At 42.6% G+C, this 24,071-nt stretch overlaps 1 protein-coding gene across 1 annotated transcript in view; it reads right to left on the reverse strand.

Annotated features, from left to right (window-relative positions):
• Positions 1-24,071, reverse strand: part of NLK (nemo like kinase) — a 933,583-nt gene that overhangs the window by 664,305 nt on the left and 245,207 nt on the right. The window contains exon 2 of the mRNA XM_086954551.1: positions 5,152-5,281. Within this exon, the coding sequence (XP_086810677.1) occupies positions 5,152-5,281 (130 nt within the window). The remainder of the gene's footprint in view (positions 1-5,151; positions 5,282-24,071) is intronic.

Here is a 24,071-nt window from a genome sequence, read left to right on the forward strand (position 1 = left end):
TGGCCCTTTGCGAGCGCAATTCAGCTTCATGAATCTGGCCGTAAGACCCATCGCGAAAACATTTAAATTACACAGATGGGACTGATGTGTGGCGCACAGGCACTGCGCTTCTGTCAGTATACACATGTGTAGAGCACGCTCACCGGTACCACGCTTCTGTAATGTATCTGTGCATAAATGTACAGCCCATCCACAGGGATTCTGTGATCACGGATTGTTGAGAGAAAAACGTTACTTTTTTGTTGTTTTGTAAAGAGTGTCTTTACATTTTAGGTTTGTGCTTAATTGGTGGAGTATCCACAAATGTAACCCTGCATATAGCATTCCCTGTGGCGAAATGCAAGCCACCACCCTATGAGGGGACATGGATACCTTTGGAAATGAGGACGAGCAACGCAAGTGTAATAGAAATGAAGAAAATTCACAGACGAGCCACAGCATCGTTTTACAGACTGCTAATACTTCCAGGCAAAACCGCAAAGCAGATCTGAAGAATATTTAATACTAGGAATTAATTAGGAAAATTTTGGGACACTTTGCACAGACTTCTTACCCTCAATGATCTCTGCCTGATCTTAGAGGCCTTGCTTGACCCCGAGTCTAAGTTATTAATCTAGCCGTTTTTTACCATGTCGATGAATGACTACGTTCTGTATAATTCCTGAATCACTGTTAATTGACATGCATTAGATGAGTGCACAGTTCACATGGTGAAAACAAGACACTGGGGACTGATCTCACTCTGCACAGACCCAGTATTATCACTGTAAAAAAACACAGTAGGGAACATGGCAGATGGAATCGCTTTAAAAGCATTTCCGATTTATTTAGATATTTTATTGTTTTGTGTCAACTACTTATTCGAGAGACGCTTGTTGGTGCTTGGAGCTTGTTAATAACGGTGAAGTTATACATCAAAACTTAAGAATGTAGCAGGTGATAGTGTATAAATAGCAGGTATACAGAGTCAAATTATGAAACGCTTACAGTACTGAATACACATACAAATGCACAATTGAGCTCACGATTTCTACCTTTCTCAAAGTCGAGTGTAGTAGTAACTTAAGCTCATAAAACACATTTGTTAAAGGGCATGCATTTCACATATTTATCAGTACTGGGTGTGATTGAATGCAGCTGGTCTGGGTTTATGCTGATTGACAGACTTAGTTAGCTGCACTTCCCCTGAGAGTCCGAGTGTGTGAGACTAAGATGCAGGAAGCTGACTGTTCGCGCTATTGTTTACCTCGTGCACATTGCCATCACTGGCGCTCTTCATGACAGAAAAAGCAGCGGCTCAGTGTCACCATTAACTATCACTTTACGCTTTAAAATAAAGCCACAGTGACTGGTCGATTCTTTATTCACCCCGCGCAGCCTTGAAAGCGCAGCCCGCTGGGACAGGGCTAGTCTGCCCACACCAATCCAGGCTTTAAACCTGGATTGAAAGCTGCCTGAGAGCAAAGCCTCGATTGGTTCGGACAGGTGACCGGGAAGATTGCACTGTGTTTACCCTGGCTCCTAAAAGAACGCTAGTTTTAAGAGCCTGATGTGCACATGTCGCGTTGGATACAGCACAAGACCTATCTAACCTGATATGCACATGGGCTTCATGCTACCGCAGCACTGCCAATGTCATGCCAATCACTCGATTGGCCATTGACGCCCGCCAGGCTGCACCAAACCCAGAGCAAAGAGCCATGGTGGGCAATAGATAGTGCTTGGCTAGGACAGGACACATTTTTTAATTATGGCACAGGTGCCTATACTTTTGAGGGAGCAACGCTCAAATGTCCTAGAAGAGGAACCACCCCTGGTGGATCGTGTGGGAGCCCCAACACTCTACGGGTATTTTCTATCCCTGGGCAAAGCACTACGCTACGCTCGCGTACTTTGCGAAGTCTGCACAACTTCACACTACACGAACTTCACGTAGCACAGTGCAAACAAGCGTAGCGTAGCGGTCATTTTTTGCTTGCTCGCATTCCTCAACGTCAAGTTGGCGACCGTGAGCAAGCAAAATGACATCCTCGCAAGACTTTCCTTGCTCACGATCAGCAACATCAAGTTGCCGATCGCGAGCATGGAAAATAAACCTTCCGGCGAGATTCTCAACGCGGGGAGGTCAGGTTTCTCATTGCGAGTGTTCGCGCATGCTCGCGACCGCTCGTGATGAGAAACTACCAGTCTGCGTTGAGAAAGCTGCAGCTCGAGTAAAAATCTACTCGAGCGGCACAAAAGTACAGCTCGCACTGTGCAAGATGCCGTTTTCAATGATTGCACAGTGCCGGATGCTTGTTTGCACTGTGCAATCATTGAAAAAAAACATCTTGCACAGTACGAACATGCTACTACGCAGTTCGCGTAGTGCTACGCGTAGCTCGCGTAGTGCACTTTGCGTAGCTACGCGTAGCGCTACTTCGCGAACTACGCCCACCCCTAGTATTTTCCTGGATGCCATTGAGAGCGGTTTATCCTCCCATTTAAAGAGGCACCAAAATGGGTGGCCCTATCTGTCCTTGTAGTGCAAAAAATCCAGGATAGGTTTAAGGCCTTTGCGTTTGGCTAGTGTGCCTGGCGAGAGGTCTTGAAAGAGCTAGTTGACCATGCATTAAATAAGAGGGGGCCACCAACATAGGCACCCAAAATCGCAGCCTCTTGTAGCGTTTCAGTCACCAATTTGCTCATGTAGACTTGTCTAGATGCCATAAACCCTACTGCCAAGTCTGACCATCTTGTTTGACTACCTCCTGTAGCTTGCTGCAGAAATCAGACTTTAGTGTCTGATGGTTTTTGGTGATATCCAGGTCCTTGTTGGGGGGTTCATCACTGACACATGAGTCTGTGATGGCCCTCCCTCTCATCCCTAATGCCAATGTACTGGAGCGAATTCGACACTGCCCCATGAAGTCTTTGATCAACTGCTCTTTTTTGTGCCTGCCTTCTTGCATGCCCCTTTTGGTTGTTAGGGCTAGTAGGCAGTGACTCTCTGCAGTAACAGGGGTGGCCACGAGTGAGCAGAGTCTGAGTCCCTGGCATATTAGTTGTGATCCCGAAGTGCAGAGGAGGGGTTAATATGATCGGTCCCCACACAGAGTACAGGAGGTTGTAGATGGAATGCGGTTGACCATCCAATACCTTTCTATCACAGGTCCCCCATCATCTCCATAGCCAAGACGGGGTGCACCAGAGGCCAGTCACCAGACATCCTGTTCCTTGCTACGTTCAGTGTCATGGAGAAGAGTGGTTGTGGGGAGCAGTGTAGGACCCCTGAGCTGAGGTCAGACGGCTTAGTTGTCAAGCTAAGGAGGAAGTCAGCCCCTTCTCATGGGCAGCAAGGTCATCTGGGTCCGCAATGGGGCGCACCTCCACCCAAGTATCCCTGTAGTCCAAACAGGAAGCACCAGTGTGTGGCCTCCCTGCACGTCAGTGGGCATAAGCTCAAGTAGATTCCCCACTAACCTGGGGTAGGTACCTCCCAGGACGCAGGAGTCTTCTCACACACTGGGGCACCGGGGCAGCCTTGCACTTCATGCTCGCTGACTACCAATAGGCCTTTTTTCCAGGGACAGTCAGCAGGGACTACTGTTCGGATAATGGGAGGACAGTGGACACTACGCCGGCAAGTGGGGTTCCAGAGTTCTGCATCACCACTGCGGGGCTACTCAATAGGAACGCAGATGCGATCTTCCCTACTCGTCTTCTGCAGGGCACACAGAGATGACCCAGGTTCCAGCAGGGGCCCCACGCTTGAAGGCTCCACCAGCGAGGCCAGGGACCACCAGATTGTAGTTCCTACATTTACCAAGTAAGGCCTCTTCTCATTCAGGGCCATTCTGCAGCTTTAGATGGGCTGCAACTCGTCATCCCCTCCACCTCTCCACAGCCTGCAGGTCTGTCAGCTATGGATATGGGGCCCTCTCCTGAGAGGAGGTGTTGCCAAGTAATCAGACCACACCCCAGCAGTATCTGCTAGTGCTATTCTCGTATCAGCTGTGTTGAAATGATTACGGATAATGGCCCCAAGAGCGGACCACCTCAGCAAACGTCTGCCATATTCAGGATGTTGCATGACCTCCAGAGGCATTGTAACAAGATTTGGACTAATGCCAGTGTAACAACTTTTAAATGCTCTCTTTAGCACAACATACGGTTGATCAGGATTGCAACTCACAAGATGTGAGAGGTTCATAATGCCAGTGTACACACAAAAATATTTCTAATAAATATTGGAATACTGGAATATTGAGAGCTCCATTGAAGACAATGTAGTAGCTCCAGGCTTATAATTGCTTGCATAAGCCAGGGGCTTCAACATTCCAATGTTTGCCTTCATGTTTCTCCCTTTTTAATATAAAACATTCTACCCTCAGTGGGTGGAATGTTCTAATAGCCTTACAGCCCTTCTGCCTCTGGCTATTCTGGTTGTTAAAGGTCCTCTCCCTCATTATAGGCCCACAACCTGCTTCTCGGGCCTATAACTCTGGTTTAGGGCCTTTAACAACCAGTAATAATGTATATTTGCCCAGAATAAAGAACTCTATCAGCACCACTGGCAAGGAAGTACATTTCACCATCATAGTCACATCGTCTTTTGAAAAAAATGTGTGGAAGGTTTTTCGACTCTAGTTATCCCTCCAGAATCAGTCTTCAGAGTCAATTTTGCAATCCAATTGAACAAGGACTCTAAATGTTGAGCCATCATCTGAGCAAATACCAAATTTATATCCCAATGTTCTGCGACTGAAGGTGCTGGTGGAAAAATGCACACCAATAAAATAATTAAATCTGTACTTTAGAATTGTAGTACATTTGTAACGTGTTTACTTTAATGATTTCCAGCCCAGCCTAGGGCAATGACTTGGTTTATACTTTCATCTATATATACACCAAAAAGACACCTTCACCAGGACTCCCTGGTTTATTTAATACAATATTATTTGCCAACTTAAATGTATAATATCACCACAGTTTCCTCAGTAGTTGTTAATATGATTTTACAGAGAAACAAAGCATTTAGAAAAAGAGAAGTAATGACATCCTTTGGAGGAGCAAACACTTGTTGATATGATGTATATTTTGAAACGTTTTGCTGTTATTACGTCTATCCTGCAAGTCCCCTTAACTATTGAACAAAAAAAGTGTACTTACATTGTCATGTTTAAAAAAACACAGCATCTTCAACTCACGGAAGACCCTTTTGCATGAGACCAAATTCTGGAAGACGTTAGGCATTTTTTTAAGAGCAACCCTCTTTCCATCTCTAGGATCTGTCACAGACCTGTGAAGTCAATCAATAAAATATGCATTTAGAATTTATGGCAAGGCAGCTAAAACATTTATTAAACAAACTTACATGCCTATCCCAAGCCACATAAATGCTAATGCAGTTAGAAAATAAAAAAGGCAATGGCAGGGCCGTTGATAAGTGGCTGTGCGGCATAAATGATTGAACAACTGGAGTGTATATTTTCTACTATGTATACATAATTATATTTTGTCAGGTGAGGAGGGAAAAATTACTCAATTGTAATTCTCGTACTATGTCATGGAGATCTTCAGTTAATTCAAGAACACAAAATATCTCGGAAACTGGGTTATTCGCAAAAGTTACTAAATTAACCTGTGCTTAACCCTCCGGCAGGGTGGCTCAAAAGCAGTTAGGCTTAACTTAGTGGCAATATGCAAGTATTTATGCAACAGACAAAGAGTAGTAAAACAAAAACACAAGAAAAATCCAAAACGAATTTAGAACAGAGTATTTAGAGTACATTTACATATTTTAAAATAACAAAATGATCAAAATCCGACCAGTAGAACCGGAGATATGAGTTTTTAAAAAGGTTTTAGGTAAAAATAGTGACAACTGTTGGTATCTGGTCGCACTGACCAGCAAAATAATCGGCACTGCGTGGAGTATAATGTCTCCTGTTTATGGGTCAGTCAGTGAAAATAATTAACGGTCAACATGTTTCTCGCGTTCGTGTTCAATAACTCGCGATTCTTCCGGACCATAGGAAAAAGGGGAACTATCTACACTGCAGAAAATTTATTTATCTGTATCCAGAAGGTTCATCAAAAACCACAATAAGAAGGTGCTTAATGTGTCAATACACCTGTGATGAGCTAATATGTCTCGTATCCAGGCAACATCAGTAGCCGGCGGTCAGCACATCAGGCTTTCACTCCCATGAATGTTAGGATTTTTCCCCCGAGTGCGATGATATCTGACCTGCCCACGTCGCCGAGTCTGTGGGCAGGTCAGACAGCATCGCACAAAATAACCGGCACTGGGTGCCGGTTATTTTGCTTTTAATTAGGGCAGGAGACACCCAGAATAAACTTAATCTTAGGTACTCCCAGCCCCTTTTTAAACTCACCACCACGTCTACACTCCTCTGGCACCACACCCGCACTTCACAAAACTGTTCTTGGATAAAAGATCTTCGTTAAAGTGCCCCTCTTTGAGGTGAGCCCTTTGGGTATTGCACCGCTGACCCAACAAGCAGTAGCCCATATGATGAAGCATGACACCTGGAAGGGTGTGTGAGGACATTAAAATCTAACAAATGGATTCCCATCTGTAGATCTCAGTGAGACCCAGTGGCTTCCAGACTTAGTGTGACCTCTACATCTCCTTCCTGAGGAGCGGCACAACACTCCTACTTTGATGACTTGATTGGGGCAACCGCTTGTGCTGGACCTCCTACTCTTGAGTAGTGGAAATCGCCCCCCCCCCTCCCCCTTGTTGAATACAGATATTCCTATCTGCTCACAATCTAAAGTTAGCCTAGCTAGAACGCTTACTCGCCCGAAGACTCGGATGGCTCTGTTGTGTCTTCTCCGCATCAGGAATTGATAACTGGTTCGCAACACTACCAATTTTCTTGTGCGCTGTTTGCCATCAAACTGATGCCATACTGGCTTACTCAAACTGCAGATTCTCGAACACTGACCCAACGAAGCTGCCTTACCCTCATGATTGATCCCAGACTTTACTCCACTTGACTTGTTTGTGCATTAGTTTACGCGAACACTCCACTCTTGTGTATTCTTCAGAGGGATCCTACTAATTATCCTCACTGTGGGAGTGGTCTCATTGCATTCCCTCATGTTGTGGTCATCCCTTTTGCCTTCTAATAGCCTCTGCTGTCACTTAAAATGCAGCATATTCTGAGGCATTATAATGTAATGTCCTAATGATGATCCTTGCATTACTGTACGATCGGAACGTCGACATTTGCACACTGACCCAGCATTGTATTTATAACTCTGTATAGTTTTGATTGGCGCCATATGTAACTGCCTGAGTATCTATACATGTTTTGTCTCGTGTTTATATCTATTGAAAGTGTGACTTTTGGTTTTAGGGACCTTGTTCCTTTAAAAAGTTTTTTAAAGGTGCCATTTTTAGAATCGTAGCCTAAAATGCAACTTTACCATTAAAGTGGATTTCAAATTAGAATTCATTGGAGTCAAAACATGATATTCCTATCTGCTCCCAATCAAAAGTTAGCACTTATTAAATGTAATAAGGTAACCCTATGTTAGTCAATGGGCGAGGTAGGCCTTTCAGTAGTGAAAAAAGACTTTAGGAGTTTTTCACTTCCAGGACATGTCAATCCACATAGCCTACTTTTCAAGCACCCTGCCCTGTGAGCCTTTAAGGCAGGCTTCTCCAACAAGCAGCTCGTGAGTTACTGGTAGTTCTCCAGCTACCTGTAAGTAGTTCTTCTGTAGCCTACTAAATTAAGAACTTTTGCTTGACTGAATTAACATATGTATAATAAAATTTAAAGTGTGTACTTAAGATCAAAATGTGTACATTTTCACAGCTCATAAGCAGATGTTAGGAAAAAAATGGCTTCATTTCCAAAATCTATTTAAAGCTGATATTTGAGTAATAATTTCACATTAGTATTATTACCTTGGTGCCAGGGGCATTGGGATAGGTATTAGCAATAGAGAGGCATTTAAATATAACAAAACCTTTTTTTGCCTTAGTGATGGAAATCCTGGACTAAAGTAAATACTGCTAATTGTCTTGCATATGGTGGCCACTTATATTATCTTGTCTGGGGTGGTCACTATCGCAACAATATTAATATTAGTAGCTCAGGATCGTTTTCACTGAACATAAGGAGCTCTTGTTAAAAGAAAAGGTTGCTCTTGTTAACAGAAAAGGTTGGACACACCTGCTTTAAGGCCTAACTTTGGGGTAACTTGGACCTATTAAAAAAGGAAGGAAATACGGTTTATTTTCACGGGTCAAAATGTTCAGTTTAAAACATTATTACAGGCTGCAGTGGCAAGCCCCAGACATATTTTAAAAAGTAACATTAGTGAGTGGCACAATGAGTGACGCAGCCCATAAGTTGCATTTAATTTACGGCCCTCGAGTACATGTAGTACTATACACTAGAGTCTTGCAAGTAAATTAAATGCAGCCATAAGGAGTAGGCCAATCTGACCAAGATTTCAAAGCTTTACCACTGGTTAGCAGTGAAAAAGTGCACAGAACCCTAGAGGCCAACGAAAACCAGTGCAGCAAAGTAGAGGAAGGCAAAAATCTGGTGTGACCCTGCTGAAAGGGCCAGGTCCAACAATTTCCATGCAGGATCCTGAAAAAACATACAACCACAATGTATACATACTTTTACAATCATTCCCTCTAAAAACGCAAAGGGAATCCATGGGCTCATGGATAGGGTAGTTTATTCCATTGGTGTTGGTTGCATGAAGGTCACCAGGCTGACGCATTTTATAGGGCGTACAGAAGGCCAAGCCCCTCCACCATTTTTATTATGAGTGGAAAGACTAGTAACAAGCATTTGCAATGCAACAGGTCTCGCATTTGCAATGTTGAGCTATTGGCATTGTAAATGATAATGCTTTTAATTTGTTTGCAAAATCTGCACATGGTGCGTAAACACAGCGTGCAGGTTATATAAACACATAAATAAAAGGTTTTCTCATTTACAATGTCAATAGCTCAAACTGCTGTATATGCGAGACCTTTGTAACACCTGTGCAGCAGCTTACAACATTGTAAACTAAAGTGCGAGTGCTGCGATTGCTTCAAAACTAAAGAAATAGAAAAAAAGGTTTTTCTATTTCTTTAGTTATTAAGCAATCGCATCACCCACACTTTAGCTTAAGATGTTGAAAGCTAAAGTGCCGGTGCTGCAATTGTAACAAAAGTAAGCAAATGGAAAAAAAATGGCAGCTGCCTGCTTTTTCCCCCTCTATTTTTTCACTTTTGTTACAATGGCGGCACCCACACTTTAGCTTTGAACATCTAAAGCTAAAGCGCAGGTGTTGCAACTTCCTAAAATAAACAAATAGGGAAAAAATGCACTTTTTTCTATTTGTTTACGTTTAAAGCAATTGGGGCACCTTCGCTTTAGCTTAAGAGGTTTAAAGCTAAAGGACGTGTGCCACCATTGGAAAAACATTTTTTGTAAAAAAACAGAAAAAGTAAGGCATGCAGCCGTGTTCGGCTGGCAAATAACAAAAGCATGACTGCCATTGTTCTTGCCGAGGCATGACGCGCTGGATACATTTGAAAAAAAATAAGCATAGAGGGAGATTATGTCCTGCCTGCAATAACAGGCAGGACAAAGCTATTTAAGAAAATAGTGCTCTGAGGTTGTAATTAAAGACTACAGAGTAACAATACATGTAACAGGGGGTGTCCTCAGAGGAGGTTACAAGAAGAGAAAAGGCGTTATTTAGGAGAAACTACTAAACCTATTGACCAATAAAAAGCAACCATTTTATGAATGGTAAGCAATGCACGTGTTGCAAACCCCTTGTTGTACACACCAACGTATCGCAAGCAACCTGATCACCTATGTGCCATGAGGCAAAGTGAGGCTATTCCAGCACGAGGAGTATATACAACAACTCCTTTCATCCTGTCAGAGTTTAACATTTTCAGCAAAGGATGTGTAATAACAAATGAAAGAATTTGGGGTCCCAATTTTTTCATCCTATGTAGGGATGTATACTACCAATCACCAAATTAAATCCATTGTTGCTACCTAACTCTGCACTTGAACTGACAGAGACTCGTCTGCATACTTGAAGCCACATGCTTCAGGGATGTGTGCTGGAGAGACCATTTTCCACCTTTCATGGTCAGCAATACCACCTGTGTCCCAGGGTCGCGGATTAGGTGGCACCGATTTTTACACATGTTCAGAAAGAACTCCTCTGTTCCCTGTTAACACGTTGCTTCCTCAAAGTTTATTTTACAAATGTCTGGCTCTAGGTTGACTACACAGTACATTATTCGCCCAGCCAGCTCCTGCAGAAATAATTATTCTAGTTCTCCACTTTAAGCGGAAAGCCTGTGAATCCATCTATGTGCTACATTACCACCTGCCAGGATTTTGAAAGCAAAATACTCACTGTTTGGAAGCCAGACTCATATCCAGCTCTTTATTAAAGAAATCTAGACTAGCTTCCTGGCCTCAGCATGACCATGCTTTTGCCGACTTTTGCCCAATTTGACTTGTGTGCTGGTGCTCGCCTTTGGGCTGTAGCCCTTCCCGTGCTGCTCCAATTTTATCTATGGTACTGTCTGCCTACTGACAGCCACCGGGACAGAAAGCACCTTCAAAGGAGGAGGAGCCAACCAGAATCCAGAACTGGCTACCTGCTGTGCCATAGTGACATAGAGACACCTTCAAGAACAAAGGACACATTAACCAAGAAGGAGCCATTCCAATGACAGAACCTCTTTAATTAACCACAGGTATGACAGTCCTGTCTGCCACAAGCGCTCTTCCCTCTTCTGTCCACTGACGGTTAGTTTGAAAGAAGGCGAATGGAGAAATATAGAAATCTGGGTCTCATCTTTGGGTCTGACACCTATTACGATTGCAACAAGTTATTGTGCCTTTGAAGCCTTGAGATGTCCCAAAAGGAACCCTCTAGGAAGAGTCCTAGAGGGGAAATAATAATTCTACTGCAACCGACTGTTATGTTTTGTTTAAATTGTTTATATATTTAGTTAAACTTTAATTATATATTTTCTTACGCGCGACATCGCATGCCTTCTTGTTTTCCTTTGTAAACTGCTTCTTGCAAGTGAGTGTTCTGGAGATTTCGGCCAGTATACTTGGAGCAGTTGGTTTGGAAGGAAGGTCATCCAGGCTCTGGCTTGTATTGGTGTTTCAACTCGATAAAGATATCTACTTTTGAACCTATGACTTTACACCAGTGTGTCTTCAAAAATATGCCTTGAAGTCTTCACATTAGTCTGTGAGAACTGAAGTTACTCTGGGCTGTAAGCCAGAGTGAAGAAACATTCTAAACAAAGGAAAGGAGCCAATGTTACAAGACTGGGTAGGAAAACCCGACCAGAGTCAGTGTCCATCCTGTTCTGCCTTGCTCCACATGCACTGTGACATACACAACATTCCATCTAACATCACACAGCTGAGGTAGAGCAGGGAAGCATTGACATATATGCAGAAGGATGTCCGAATACACCAAATGAACCAGAGCTGGGCCCATCAAAGCTGGGCACTACCAGAGTCTGCCGTCCCACCCCAATCTGTATGCCCCCCTCAACGTGGTGTGGCTCACTGCTTAGAGGCGGCAGACGCGGAAGCAGAGGACGGCCCGGGACCAGGGGTCAATCCCTGACGCGGCAGGGTCGTGAACCAGGGTCAGCGGACTCGATAATTTTCGCCTCAGTGCCTACTCTAACCAGGGATCACACTCGGCAACTCTGGGCATTAGTTTGCCTCATCTCCACAACGGCCCCCCACAAACGCCGGGGATGCGTGGTTTCACCTCGGAGATAACTGTTACATTCTTATATGTTATGTTCCTTTAAGCTATTGGAATGTCAACATGTCCATGATCTATGCTGGAATGCTCTGTTGTCACTTTTGAAGGTTGCTACGTGCTGTGAACATCTAAGGGGTCTTTTCCTTCCATTAAACCTCTTCATTTGAACCACCTTTGCCTGTGTTTCCTACTTTTAAAAGTGGCGACGAGGGAGGAAACAACCCATCATCCTGTGACCCAGTGATGTTCTCACAAGATTTTTATTTTCGCCTTTTAAAAAAAATAAGTAAACGGAACCTTCAACTGCAACTGACTAAAGATCAGATTCATTTTTTTTCACGTTAACAAGGACTGCTTCAACTACGTCTCATTCGGATTCATGAATTCATATTTCATGTGAGTAAACTTGTCTTCGTTGTACTTGAGGTTGTATAAACATTGCAGAGCGCATTGACTCTACTCTACTAAAAAAAAACGTGTTTTAAGTGTAACAAGACTGGCCATTTTGCCAAAATGTGTAGATCTGACAATCCTAATGCATGGCAAAATTCTGTCAATTTTGTTGCTCAACCTATTTGTTCTGATAGTGACAGTGACATTGAAGTCATGGCAATTTGGAATGAGGTTAATCATATTTCTGATGAAATTCAACCTCCCAAGTGTGAAGTTACGATTAATTGTCATAAATTATTTCTTTGGGCAGATTCTTGTTCCTTATACACTATCATCGACAAAAACATGTGGGAAACTTGTGGTAAACCCGATCTTTCATGTTCTCCAAAAACTCCTGTAGGTTATTTGGGCATCAAATTACCTGTGATTGGATGTTTTACATCCAAAATCATTTTCAAAGACAGGGACACTTCTGGAATTGCGTATGTTGTAGAAAAAGGCAGAGCTTTATTAGGATGGAAAGAACTTTGAAATTTGGGAATGACTCTTGATCCCAACCATCCTGATCAAGTTTTATTATCTCCTAATTGGCACAAAAAACATTCTGATGAAGTTATGGTAACTCAAGAAGATGCAAGCTTAGAATGGCATAAAAATTTCCAGATTTGTTTAGTTCAAAGTTGGGGTGTCTTAAAAAATTTGAGCATCGCATTATCCTTAAATCTGACTCAATACCGGTTTTCCATAAGGTGCGCAATGTTCCTTTCGTGTTGAGATCACAACTTAAAGTTGAACTTGATCGTTTATGTCAACAAAACATTATAGAACCTATCGAAGCATCTGATTGGCTTAGTCCAGTAGTTTTGGCGCGAAAACCCAATGGCAAATTGCGCATATGTGTCGATTTAAGAGACCTAAACAAGAACATTTGGGTAGATCGCTACCCCTTACCCAAGATTAATGAGATGGTGGCATCAGTTAGGGATGCTAAGTATTTTTCGTCGATTGACTAATCAAACGCTTACCATCAGATAAAATTACACCCAGAATCTCGCCATTTAACATCCTTTGTTACTCCTGAGGGGGCCTTTCAATTTTTAAGGATGCCTTTTGGGTTATCCTCTGCATCAGCTGTTTTCCAAAGGGTTATGAGTAAAGTTCTTGAAGGTATACCCAACATGTTAGTTTTTCAAGATGATGTACTTGTGTGGGGGGACAGTAAAACTGTCCATGACAAAACTCTAAATATTGTGTTACACAAACTTCAATGTGCTGGTTTGACTGTTGCTGCTGAAAAGTGCAAGTTTGCTACCAACGAAATTGAATTCTTGGGGCACACGTTGTCAGTGGAGGGGGTTAGACCTAAAAAGAATTTATTGGATGCCGTAAAGAATGCTCCATCTCCATCTGATAAAGACTTTTTAGGACTTGCGGAGTACTATTCTAAATTTGTGCCAAATTTTGCTTCCAAAGCTTTCTGTTTAAGACTCTTAATGAAGAAAGGTGCCAAGTTCGTGTGGAGTGCGGAATGTCAGTCTGTTTTTGAGGATGTAAAAAGAAACATAATAGATGCCGTCGCACTTAAACCTTTTGATCCCAACAAAAAGTCAATTATCGTTGTTGGCGCAAGTGCATATGGATTAGGAGCTGTGTTAATGCAAGGTAAAGATAAATTGGAATGGGTTGTGGCTTTTGCTTCCCGTACTTTGAAGGGTGCTGAACCTTCATATTCAGTCATTGAAAAAAAAGCTTTGGCTTGTTTTTGGGGAGTAAATTATTTTAGGAATTATGTTTGGGGCACTAATTTTGAACTGAGGACTGACCACAAACCCCTTGTGGATATATTCTCAACTAAAGGTGCTGGTAGGGCGACTCCTAGAATTGCGAAATGGATTTACAAATTACAAGAGTATGATTTCTCAATGAAATATGTACCAGGCATTAAAAATGTTAATGCTGATTGTTTATCTAGTCTTCCTATTTGTGGTGAAGACTCGGTCTTGGATCAAGATGAGGATTGGTCTATAGCTTCCGTAGAAGAAATTTGCAATGGTGCCATTGATGAAACGGAATGGAAAAAAGCTGTTCAAGATGATCTTGTTTTAAAGGAAGTTATAGTGCGATTATCTTCACCATGCAATACTTTCTCATGGGGTAATTGTGAATTGTCTGAATATAAAACTGTGTGGCCAGAACTCTCTTATGATATGGATGCGGGTATTGTTAGGAGAGCAGACAAACTTGTTGTACCATCTAGTTTACGTGACAGGTTATTAGACCTTGTCCACGTGGGACACTCAGATATGTCCGGCATGAAAAGAAGATGTAGGTGTGATTTCTGGTGGCCAGGTATGGATAAGGATGTGGAAAGGCGTGTTAGGAATTGTACGGCATGCACCTGCAGTGATAAATCTCACATTTCCCAAGAGTCCAACATCAGTCCTGTTTTGTTTCCTGGCAGACCGTGGCAAAGATTAGCTATGGACATTTGTGGTCCGTTCAGCATGGGTAATATTGCTGGAAAATTTGCCATTGTTTTAATGGATTATTACAGCAAATGGCCTGAAGTAGCATTTGTGAGGGAGATTAAGGCGTCTAACATAGTCAATTTTTGTGATGAGTTGTTCCATAGAGAGGGTTTTCCTGAAACCATCACTACTGACAATGGCCCACAATTTATTGCTAGTGAGTTTCAAAACTATTTACGCTTATGTGGTGTGAAACACATTACTACTGCTGTTTACTGTCCTAGAGAAAACGATATGGTTGAGAGGTTCAACCGCGTATTAAAAGAATGCATACAATTGGCTACGATTGATGGTGCTGATTGTAAGGTTGCAGTCAAAGACATGATTTGGAGTTATAGAAATCTGGGTCTCATCTTTGGGTCTGACACCTATTACGATTGCAACAAGTTATTGTGCCTTTGAAGCCTTGAGATGTCCCAAAAGGAACCCTCTAGGAAGAGTCCTAGAGGGGAAATAATAATCCGAAGAAGGTGTTGGAAGTGATGGGTAATTGTGTGCTTTTGGATGACAGTCGGAAATGGAATTTTTGTAACATTGTTTTGTGCAATGAACTAGAACGGAATTTGTGGTTGAACAAGAACAACAATACTTCTGTTTCCGTACCCAAATCTAATGCTACTATGCCACCTAATCCTTCCACTATTCCTGCAGTTTCCCCGTGTAATGTCCAACAAATGTCTTCCAATTTGGTTAAGGTGGATGTTCCGAGTTCAAGAAGATTATCTGGAAGAATTATTGTAAAACCCAGCAAGTTCAATGATTATATGTTATATTCCTAATTGTTTTTTTTATTTTTTGGAAAGGGAGATGTGTTACATTCTTATATGTTATGTTCCTTTAAGCTATTGGAATGTCAACATGTCCATGATCTATGCTGGAATGCTCTGTTGTCACTTTTGAAGGTTGCTACGTGCTGTGAACATCTAAGGGGTCTTTTCCTTCAATTAAACCTCTTCTTATGAACCACCTTTGCCTGTGTTTCCTACTTTTAAAAATAACCAGCAAGGAACATCTCACAGGGAAAGCCAGGACGGGTTCCCCAGCGGTCTAAAGCCAGGACGCCTCCGGGTAGCAGTGCGCTTTACAAGACACACACACACACACACACACACACACACACGTCACAGACTCAGCAACCTTCATAGCCGGGCTTTATCTGCTCATATCTAAGCCAGATCCTATCAGAGTCTGGTGGTAACAGATCCAGCTAGACCGTAATCTGTCAAGAGGTAAAAGTAACTGCCAGAGAAGAACACCTATAGCTAGGCTTGTGAAGGCACCTATATGCTATATATAATGGATCCTATAAACCGACATTACACACTGCAGTGTTATCAAAACTTGTTGGCATCACGGCTGCACGCAACATGTCATTCAACAGATCCACACATGTGGCCGCTTTAATATAGCGCTATCATTCTAGCTGTATATGATGACATATCGCATCACAGATTATATTCCACCTGGGGCTCTGACACATTGCAATGCTCTCATAGCTGGCCACAGTAGTGCAGCCAGGCTTTTCTTCCATGTTGAGGCTCGAATTCAACTCTATCTCCCTAGCCTGTCCTGTAGAAAGGCAAGTAGGCGCGGAAGAAGCCAGAGTCCGAGCAGAACCCCTGCAGCAGAGCAAAACCCATGGAAGAAGTGACTGGCAGCTCGAGGGGTGGTTCTGAGCTTTTCCTCAGGAGGGCTGCACCTGTCATGCAAAAAGGAACTGCTCTTAATATTTTGACAAACCATGACAAATCTTGAACCCCTGCCACATCCCAGCACTGCTCCTAAACATTACGGATTCATAGAAAATGAGGTCAAAGAATGATGACTAGGCAGGCCCACACAGTCTGCTCTTTCCCCATCGGACGCTGAAAACACATGTCCTCTGAACTTATCCGGGCAGTCGTTCAAGTCTATTATTTATTGCCCGTTCTATGGTGGCTGCACCGGTTTCGATAGGCCTTTGTACAGGAGAAAGCATTAACAAGCAACACTTCCCTGTAAGTTGCGATATGGTTTGAACAAATGTAGCATGTCAGCTGTGACAGTAGAGCAGCTGGCTCTGAACATAAGCTTTGTTAAATTATTTTTTTTTTGGGCAATTTTTATTGTTTATGAATATACATTAAAGGCCACACACTTTGTCGCAGCATTTTGTGTCATTATGAAATTACATGGCACATTATAAATGCTAAAATCAACCGTTAACTTAGTGGTACCGGGTTAGTGGGGAAGGCATTGTGCAGAGTAGACTATGGTATGTTGCACATTACAGGAAAGGACAACACACTGTTAAGCAGATCGGCACAACTTGTTAAAAAAAAAGTGAGAGCACGCACGGCGGGCAGAAGCGGCTTTGCTTGTTGCTTTATATTTGCATAGAGAAGTGTACTGTGAAATACATAGACCTTACCATCCTGCGCCCAGGTGAAGCGCGACTGATTTCGGGTCCAATGAGTCCACGTATCTAGCGCCTGTGTGCTGCCAGTGCTCCAAGTGAAAGCATGCATGGCGCGCAGAAGCAACTTCGCTTGTTGCTTTATATTTGCATAGAGACGCCATGAGCAAAAGAGACGCCCATGCACATCTCCTGTCCGGGCAGGCACGCATGCCCATCTCCTGTCTCCCTTCCACCAAAAAAGCCACAAAAATAGATCTCGCCAAGGCGAGCACCGCATGTGCTGCGTTGGTAGGCGAGACCTAAAAACCATACCATACAAGAGTCACATTGATTATTAGGAAACATTTCCTCAGATGCAAAAAAACAAACTCTGCATTATATTTAAAATAACAACATACATAAGAATAACTTTACATAACTTCATGTATTCACAACTTCATCAGAAATTAAGTAAAAAACAAGAAGCTAAACGTTGCTTTAAGGCTCCGCTTTTACCCGAAAGGGCATAACTTTGGCGGTTGGGCCGTGCTTCATCTTGAAACAAGAATAAAGGGTAATGACTGCAAGTTGATTGTTGTGCTTCTACACTTTGCTATTCTTGTTTCTCATGAAACTGAATAGGTTGTGCACAGAATCAATGAATATTTCTCATGAAGCAGAAATAGAATAAACAAAAATAAACTTGCCTTGCCATGATGGCATTTTCACTGGTATTCATTAATGTGGAATAAAACTGAACACTCAGGACTAGAAACCCAAAACCATTGTAGAAAGGCCAACAAGGGAGAGGAAAACAATAGTAAGGAACATTTCCCAAACAATTTATACATAAATGAAAGATACGCTCGGTCCATCCATCAGGAATCAGAATTTGAACAGTATTGTCACTTATTTTTAGGACGCGGTTTCGCACATTTCTGCAATTGGTATGTGTCTAAGAAAGGGTACATACAGTACATTTCAAAACACAAAAGGAGTGAGGGAGAGTACGCCCCCATACGTCTTCTCAAGTCAGCCCTGGAGGAATTGTCGTACCAGTGTGAGGAGAGGTTGTATAAGATTTAGAATGTCACATTATATGAGGGAGGCTTCCTTTTCCAATAAGATTGATCTTTCTACGCCTCTTAGGCTTACCCCTATCCATGCAGGAAATCTTGGTCATTTAGGTATCAGTAATTTGTATCACAACACTGATAAAAATAGTATTGTAGAAGCCACCATACCTTTATGTAACAGTACATGCCTTCTGACTTTCAGACAAGGATGCAATGAAAGTACACGTGAAAATTATAAATGCATTCATAATTTATTTACCCGGACCTAGTCTTGGGAATAACTATACATTATTTAGTTCACTAATTTCGTAAGGCGAAGTCCAAACTGTTAGGAATTATGAAATCAAACAAAAGCTGAGTAAATGTGCTCGGAAGATTAGAAAAACTGTTTAAAACTTTAATGGAACGAAAAAAAATTACAGGAAGTTCGAATATGACACCTTGTAATGAAAGCCGTCAATAAGAATGAGACAACTAATAAAACTACAAGGGAGGAAGCAAAGGTCCAAAATCCCCACAACACAGCCAAAGTAGTAGTCGAGTTCCTTCAGAATGGTGTAACAAGATCATAATATATAGCCCAGTGCAAACAAGAACTGTTGTGCAGTGGATTGTGCCGTAAAAGTCCATCTGTCACTGAAGAAAGCCTATCTTCAAGAAGTAGAATAGGATGGAGATATGCAAATATCACCCAAGGATAATGGAGTCTTCAGAAAATAAAGAACTTCCCATGCAGTTTGAGTCCCAAATGTAGCCACTGAAGAATGGAACAAAATGGCCATTCGGACAGTTTCTCATTACTAAGCAGAATCAACAGAACTTTACTGGGTCTCCTGAGTTGTAGGATTGTAGTAAATACAAATAACAGAGTTTGTATGAGATTAAGCAAAATTGGACTGGAAACTAGAAAGTTTGATGCCCAAGTAGTGTATACTGACATCTATCTTATTTCTTCTGTATATACATTAAATACGGAAGAAGGAAAAGTAACATGCTTTTAGTAACATTGGTACTGATGAATACTTTCCCCAATCCGCAAATCCGTAAACTTTAAAATTTAGCAATCAAAACTTGGGCTCGCAGAACACTTTGCACATGCAGTCCCAGAGCTCTGTCTCATCACTTACATCTTTCGAAACCAGCCATCTAGGACTACAAGAGTGTTTAAAATGTAAAGCAACATCTAATCTATTTTACGTCCTAGAATTATCTTGCAGAGTAACCTAAATCGAGGACTTCCAGGGCAGGCAATAAAGAGTCTGCAGAAAGAAAAGAGTATCTATCACAACCAAAGGTTTACAACTTTTTCGTTGAGAGGATAGTAAGCAAACACCAATTTTAGGTATGAATGTGCTGCTATCTAAGTCACGGGTAGAAATATGTGCTGCTCAACCATCTGGCATCGACCATAACATCCAACACTTCTTCTAACAGGTAATTTTCAATAAATGTTAGGGGAGCAAAATGTTTACCTGGCAGATGTTTGGATCTGGGGGAGAATCATGCCCTCTTTCAAAGTCTAAAATGATGGAATGAATGGCAGCATTTCATGGAGTGATTTGCATGTTCAGGATTTATATTCAATGTTAGATGACAGATGAATAACGACGTTAAAATAACCATTTCGTTGGTACAAACAGAGTTTAAACCTTAGAGAATTATATGGCTGTAAAAATCTGCACCCACCTCATGAGCCTGCTCAGCAGGTAACACTCTGCCACTATCCTCTACTAAATGCAAAAGCAGGTATTGATTTCCGGCAGCTCCCAACAAACGCAAGAAAAAAATAAAACAAAAGGAATACCTTCCTCGACAACAGATGCATTTTCTTTGAGTGCATGTTTCCATGTGGGATGTAAAAGCTTTGACCGTCTGAAGTCTGCCTGCTGATGGGAGGATATATCCAATATAATCAATTAACGATCATAGAATTGTGTATTCGAAAAGTCCAATGAAACTGACAAAGATGAAATCTTAAAAGCCTCAGCATAAAAAAAGTCATCCCGAAGACCCAAAAAAATCAAGAGACTTTACTTCATGATGCACAAATGAACAATATTAAAAGAAAACCGATCTCCACACAACATTGTGTGCAATATGGTTTTATCCATAAACTGTATGGTTGCGTACATTTAGTAGCCAAAACAATGGAGATGCGCTGTCTGTAAATGATAGTGTTCTACCACATGATGCTGTAGTTACAATGAAAATTCGCCTGCCTCATGTACATTAAAGCTAGGTGAGTTGTTTGTTGTTTTGAAAACTTGTTCGTGGTTCTGAAAAATTTGGAAATCACTGCCCTAGGACTTCACCGTAAGCACGATGTATGAGACACTTCAATGGCCCCACCCACTCCGTCATTGGCAGCACCAGGAAAGCCTCGATCAAATCAATAGTTATCCTACTGAATAGCTCTTCTACATCTGTAGTGTCATAATCCCAGGCTTGCACTATAAAATGGAGGACATGACCAATAGTTACTTACCTGTAATCTGTGGTTCTACAGTATTAGTGTCTTTCATAGATTCACATGCCTGAATCATTCCCCGTCGTCGGAGTGGGAGTCCCACGGTACATAAAAAGCTTATTGCCTATAGAACAGCCAAAACCTTGGTAATAACAAACCAGGAAGTAAAGTAGCCCTAAGCTACAGTGTAAAAAAAAACTTCCACACTCATGACTATCCTAGTCATTTTGTATAGACCAAACTGCAGCCAATCAGGCGACAGCACCCACCAGAATTTTCTACCCAGAGGCTCAGGCTCTCAGATTTTCTCGCACAGGAGTGAAACCAACAAAATTGCCTGAGGGAGCCTCTGAGGGGAGGTGGGCGGGTGCATGTGATTCTATGAAAGACACCAATACTGGAGAACCACAGATTACAGGGAACTATTGTTGTTCTCCAGTATTGGGGTGACTTTCATAGATTCACATGGCTGAATCAGAGTAGATAGCAGTACAAGAGAAAACAACATGCTCGTAAGACGTTTACAGTATACAGCAGATATGCATGCAAGGTAATAACCAATAACATGTTAGAAGCGTCTAAACAAGAGCATAGAGGAGGAGGGAGAACAGAGGCTCACCTTATTTGAAAAGATTGGGTAGAACTTCTCTTCCCATCGAAGCATCTGCATCACTTGCTGAGTCCAGACAGTAGTGTCTTGTAAAAGTGTGCCTGCTGGACCACGTTGCAGCCCTGCAGATTTGCAGAAGGGGCACACCAGCGAAAAGAGCGGAGGAAGAGGAAACCACCCTTGTAGAATGCGCTCTTGGTAAGGACTGCAAGGGTCTTCCAGCCTGTTGATGACATAGCCCAATTGCTGACGAGCCCCATCTGGCTATAGTCTGCTTGGATACCGCGCAGCCTTGGCGCAGTCTTCCATATGCCACAAAAAGTAGGTCTGTCTTGCGAACAGTTGCCGTTCTTTGAAGATAGAACCTGAGACATCTCCTGATGTCTAAAGAGTGTAAAGCTCTTTCAGCCGGTGATTGTGGATTTGGAAAAAATGTCTTGAGGATCACTGGCTCATTTAGGTGAAAATCCGATGGAACTTTGGGCATGTATCTAGGATTAGTACGTAGCACCATAGATTCTGAGGTAAATTGCAAGAAAGGTGGTTTTGAAGTGAATGCTTGAATGTCACTGACCCTTCTAGCCGATGTTAACGCCAATAGCAAAGAGACCTTCCAAGTAAGAAACTGGAGATCAATCTTCTGGATAGGTTCAAAGGGGTGACGCATGAGTTGGGCTAGCACCACATTCAAATGCCAAGATGGAGGTTGCCGTCGAATTGGAGGAAACATACGAAATAGACCTTTAAAAAATTGCTGGATTATTCTTGAAGAGTTCGATCCGTTCTGAAGGAATCTGGAAATGGCTGGCGGAAATACCTTTAGGGTAGAATGTGCCAAACCCGATCTAGCCAAATGCAGAAAGAAAGGCAAAATTTGTTCTGGTCTAGCATGAATGGGATGCCGATCAACAGCTTGACACCAGGCACAGAAACGCTTCCATTTGAGTTTGTAGGTCTTAATCTTTGATGGCACTCTAGCATTAGCGAGAACTTCTTGACAATCCTGAGGAATGTTTAAGTGGGCAAATTCATTGTGTTGAGGAGCCAAGCTGATAATTTCAACAAAACTGGGTCTGCATGGTACACTTAGCCCTCTTGAATTGTCAGGAGATTCGGTATTCGAGGCAGCTGTATCGGCTTGCACTCCGAGAGGAGGAGAAGCTCGGTGAACCAATATTGTCGGGCCACCTTGGAGCAATCAGGATTAGACGACATGGTTGTCTCCTCATCTTCCTGATGACCTTGGGGATTAAAGGAATCGGCGGAAAAGCGTACGCAAATATCCGACACCAGTTTATTGAAAGGGCATCCCCGCATGAGTTCTTGTGGGGAATCCAGCTTGCAAAGCGTGGGCATTTCCGGTTCTGATTCGTCGCAAACAAATCCAGATCGGGATGACCCCACTCTTGGAATATTTGATCCAGGGTTGGTTGATGTAGTTCCCATTCGTGATTGCATGCAGCAGACCTGCTGAGGGAGTCTGCTAGTACATTGGCAACTCCTGGAACATGGACTGCCGACAGATTGATGTTGTGATTCAGGGCCCAATTCCAAATCTCCTGTGCCTGATGGGATAATCGGGCAGACCTTGTGCCTCCCTGTTTGTTCAGGCAATGCATGCTGGTTGTGTTGTCTGTTCGAATTAGAACCGTAGAACCCTCTAAAATTGCTTGAAAGGATTTCAGGGTGAGAAAAATGGCTCGTAACTCTAGGAGGTTTATGTGCCATTTTTTCTGCTGTATGTTCCATTTGCCACTGATTGTCATTCCCTGAAGGTGGGCGCCCCAGCCCTCCAGAGAAGCATCTGTGGTCACGATGAATCTGGGCATCTCTGTCAGGAATGTACATCCCTCTTGTAGGTTGCACTTTTGCATCCACCATTGAAAGGAGTTCATCATCCGAGGGGTTATGTTGATAACGTCATCGAATGATCCTGCTCCCTGTACCCACTGAAGACTGAGTTCCTCTTGTAAGGGCCTCAACCTTAGGCGGCAGTTGGGGGTGAGACGAATACAGCACGAGATCATCCCTAGGAAAGACTTGAACTTGCGAACAGAAACGCACTTTCTTGTTAGTAATGCAGAAGCCATCTTGTGAATATTTAATTGCCTTTCTCTTGATATGAAGACTTGGGCGAGCTTTGTGTCCAGCGTCGCTCCCAAGAAAGACTTTCTCTGTGATGGAATCAGATGAGACTTTTCAAAATTCACAGAGAAACCCAGCCTCTGAAGTAGTGACAGACATCTCTGAACGTGAGTTCTTGCTGTGACGAAAGAACTGGCCTTGATAAGGCAGTCGTCCAAATATGGATAAATCTGAATTCCTTCCAATCGCAGGTGGGCTGCCACCGGAGCTAACATCTTTGTAAAAACTCTGGGGGCTGACCGTAGTCCAAAGGGGAGGACTTTGAACTGAACGTCCCTGCCAGCCACTCTGAACCGCAAGAACGTCCGGTGTCTGGGAAAAATGGGCACATGGAAGTATGCGCCCTGAAGGTCAAGTGTTGCCATGTGATCCCCTTCTGAAAGAAACTGGAGGATTTCTTGAAGCGTTAACATTTTGAAGGACAATTTGAGGTATTAGTCAAGGGCACGCAGGTCGAGGATGGGGTGCCACTCCCCCGACTTCTTGCGAATCAGGAAAAATCTCGAATAAAATACTTTTCCTCTTTGATGTTGAGGTACCCTCTCGATTGCTCCTTTTCGAATCATTGAATATATTTGGGAGAACAGCTCCTTGAAATGAGCTGGTGGTGGTCCTTTTGGGGGAGAATTTGGAGGGGCTTTGACGAATTCTAGAATGTGACCCCTGGATACCA

Source organism: Lissotriton vulgaris, chromosome 2_1 (genome assembly GCF_964263255.1).
Source record: "Lissotriton vulgaris chromosome 2_1, aLisVul1.2, whole genome shotgun sequence".
NCBI lineage: Eukaryota > Metazoa > Chordata > Amphibia > Caudata > Salamandridae > Lissotriton > Lissotriton vulgaris.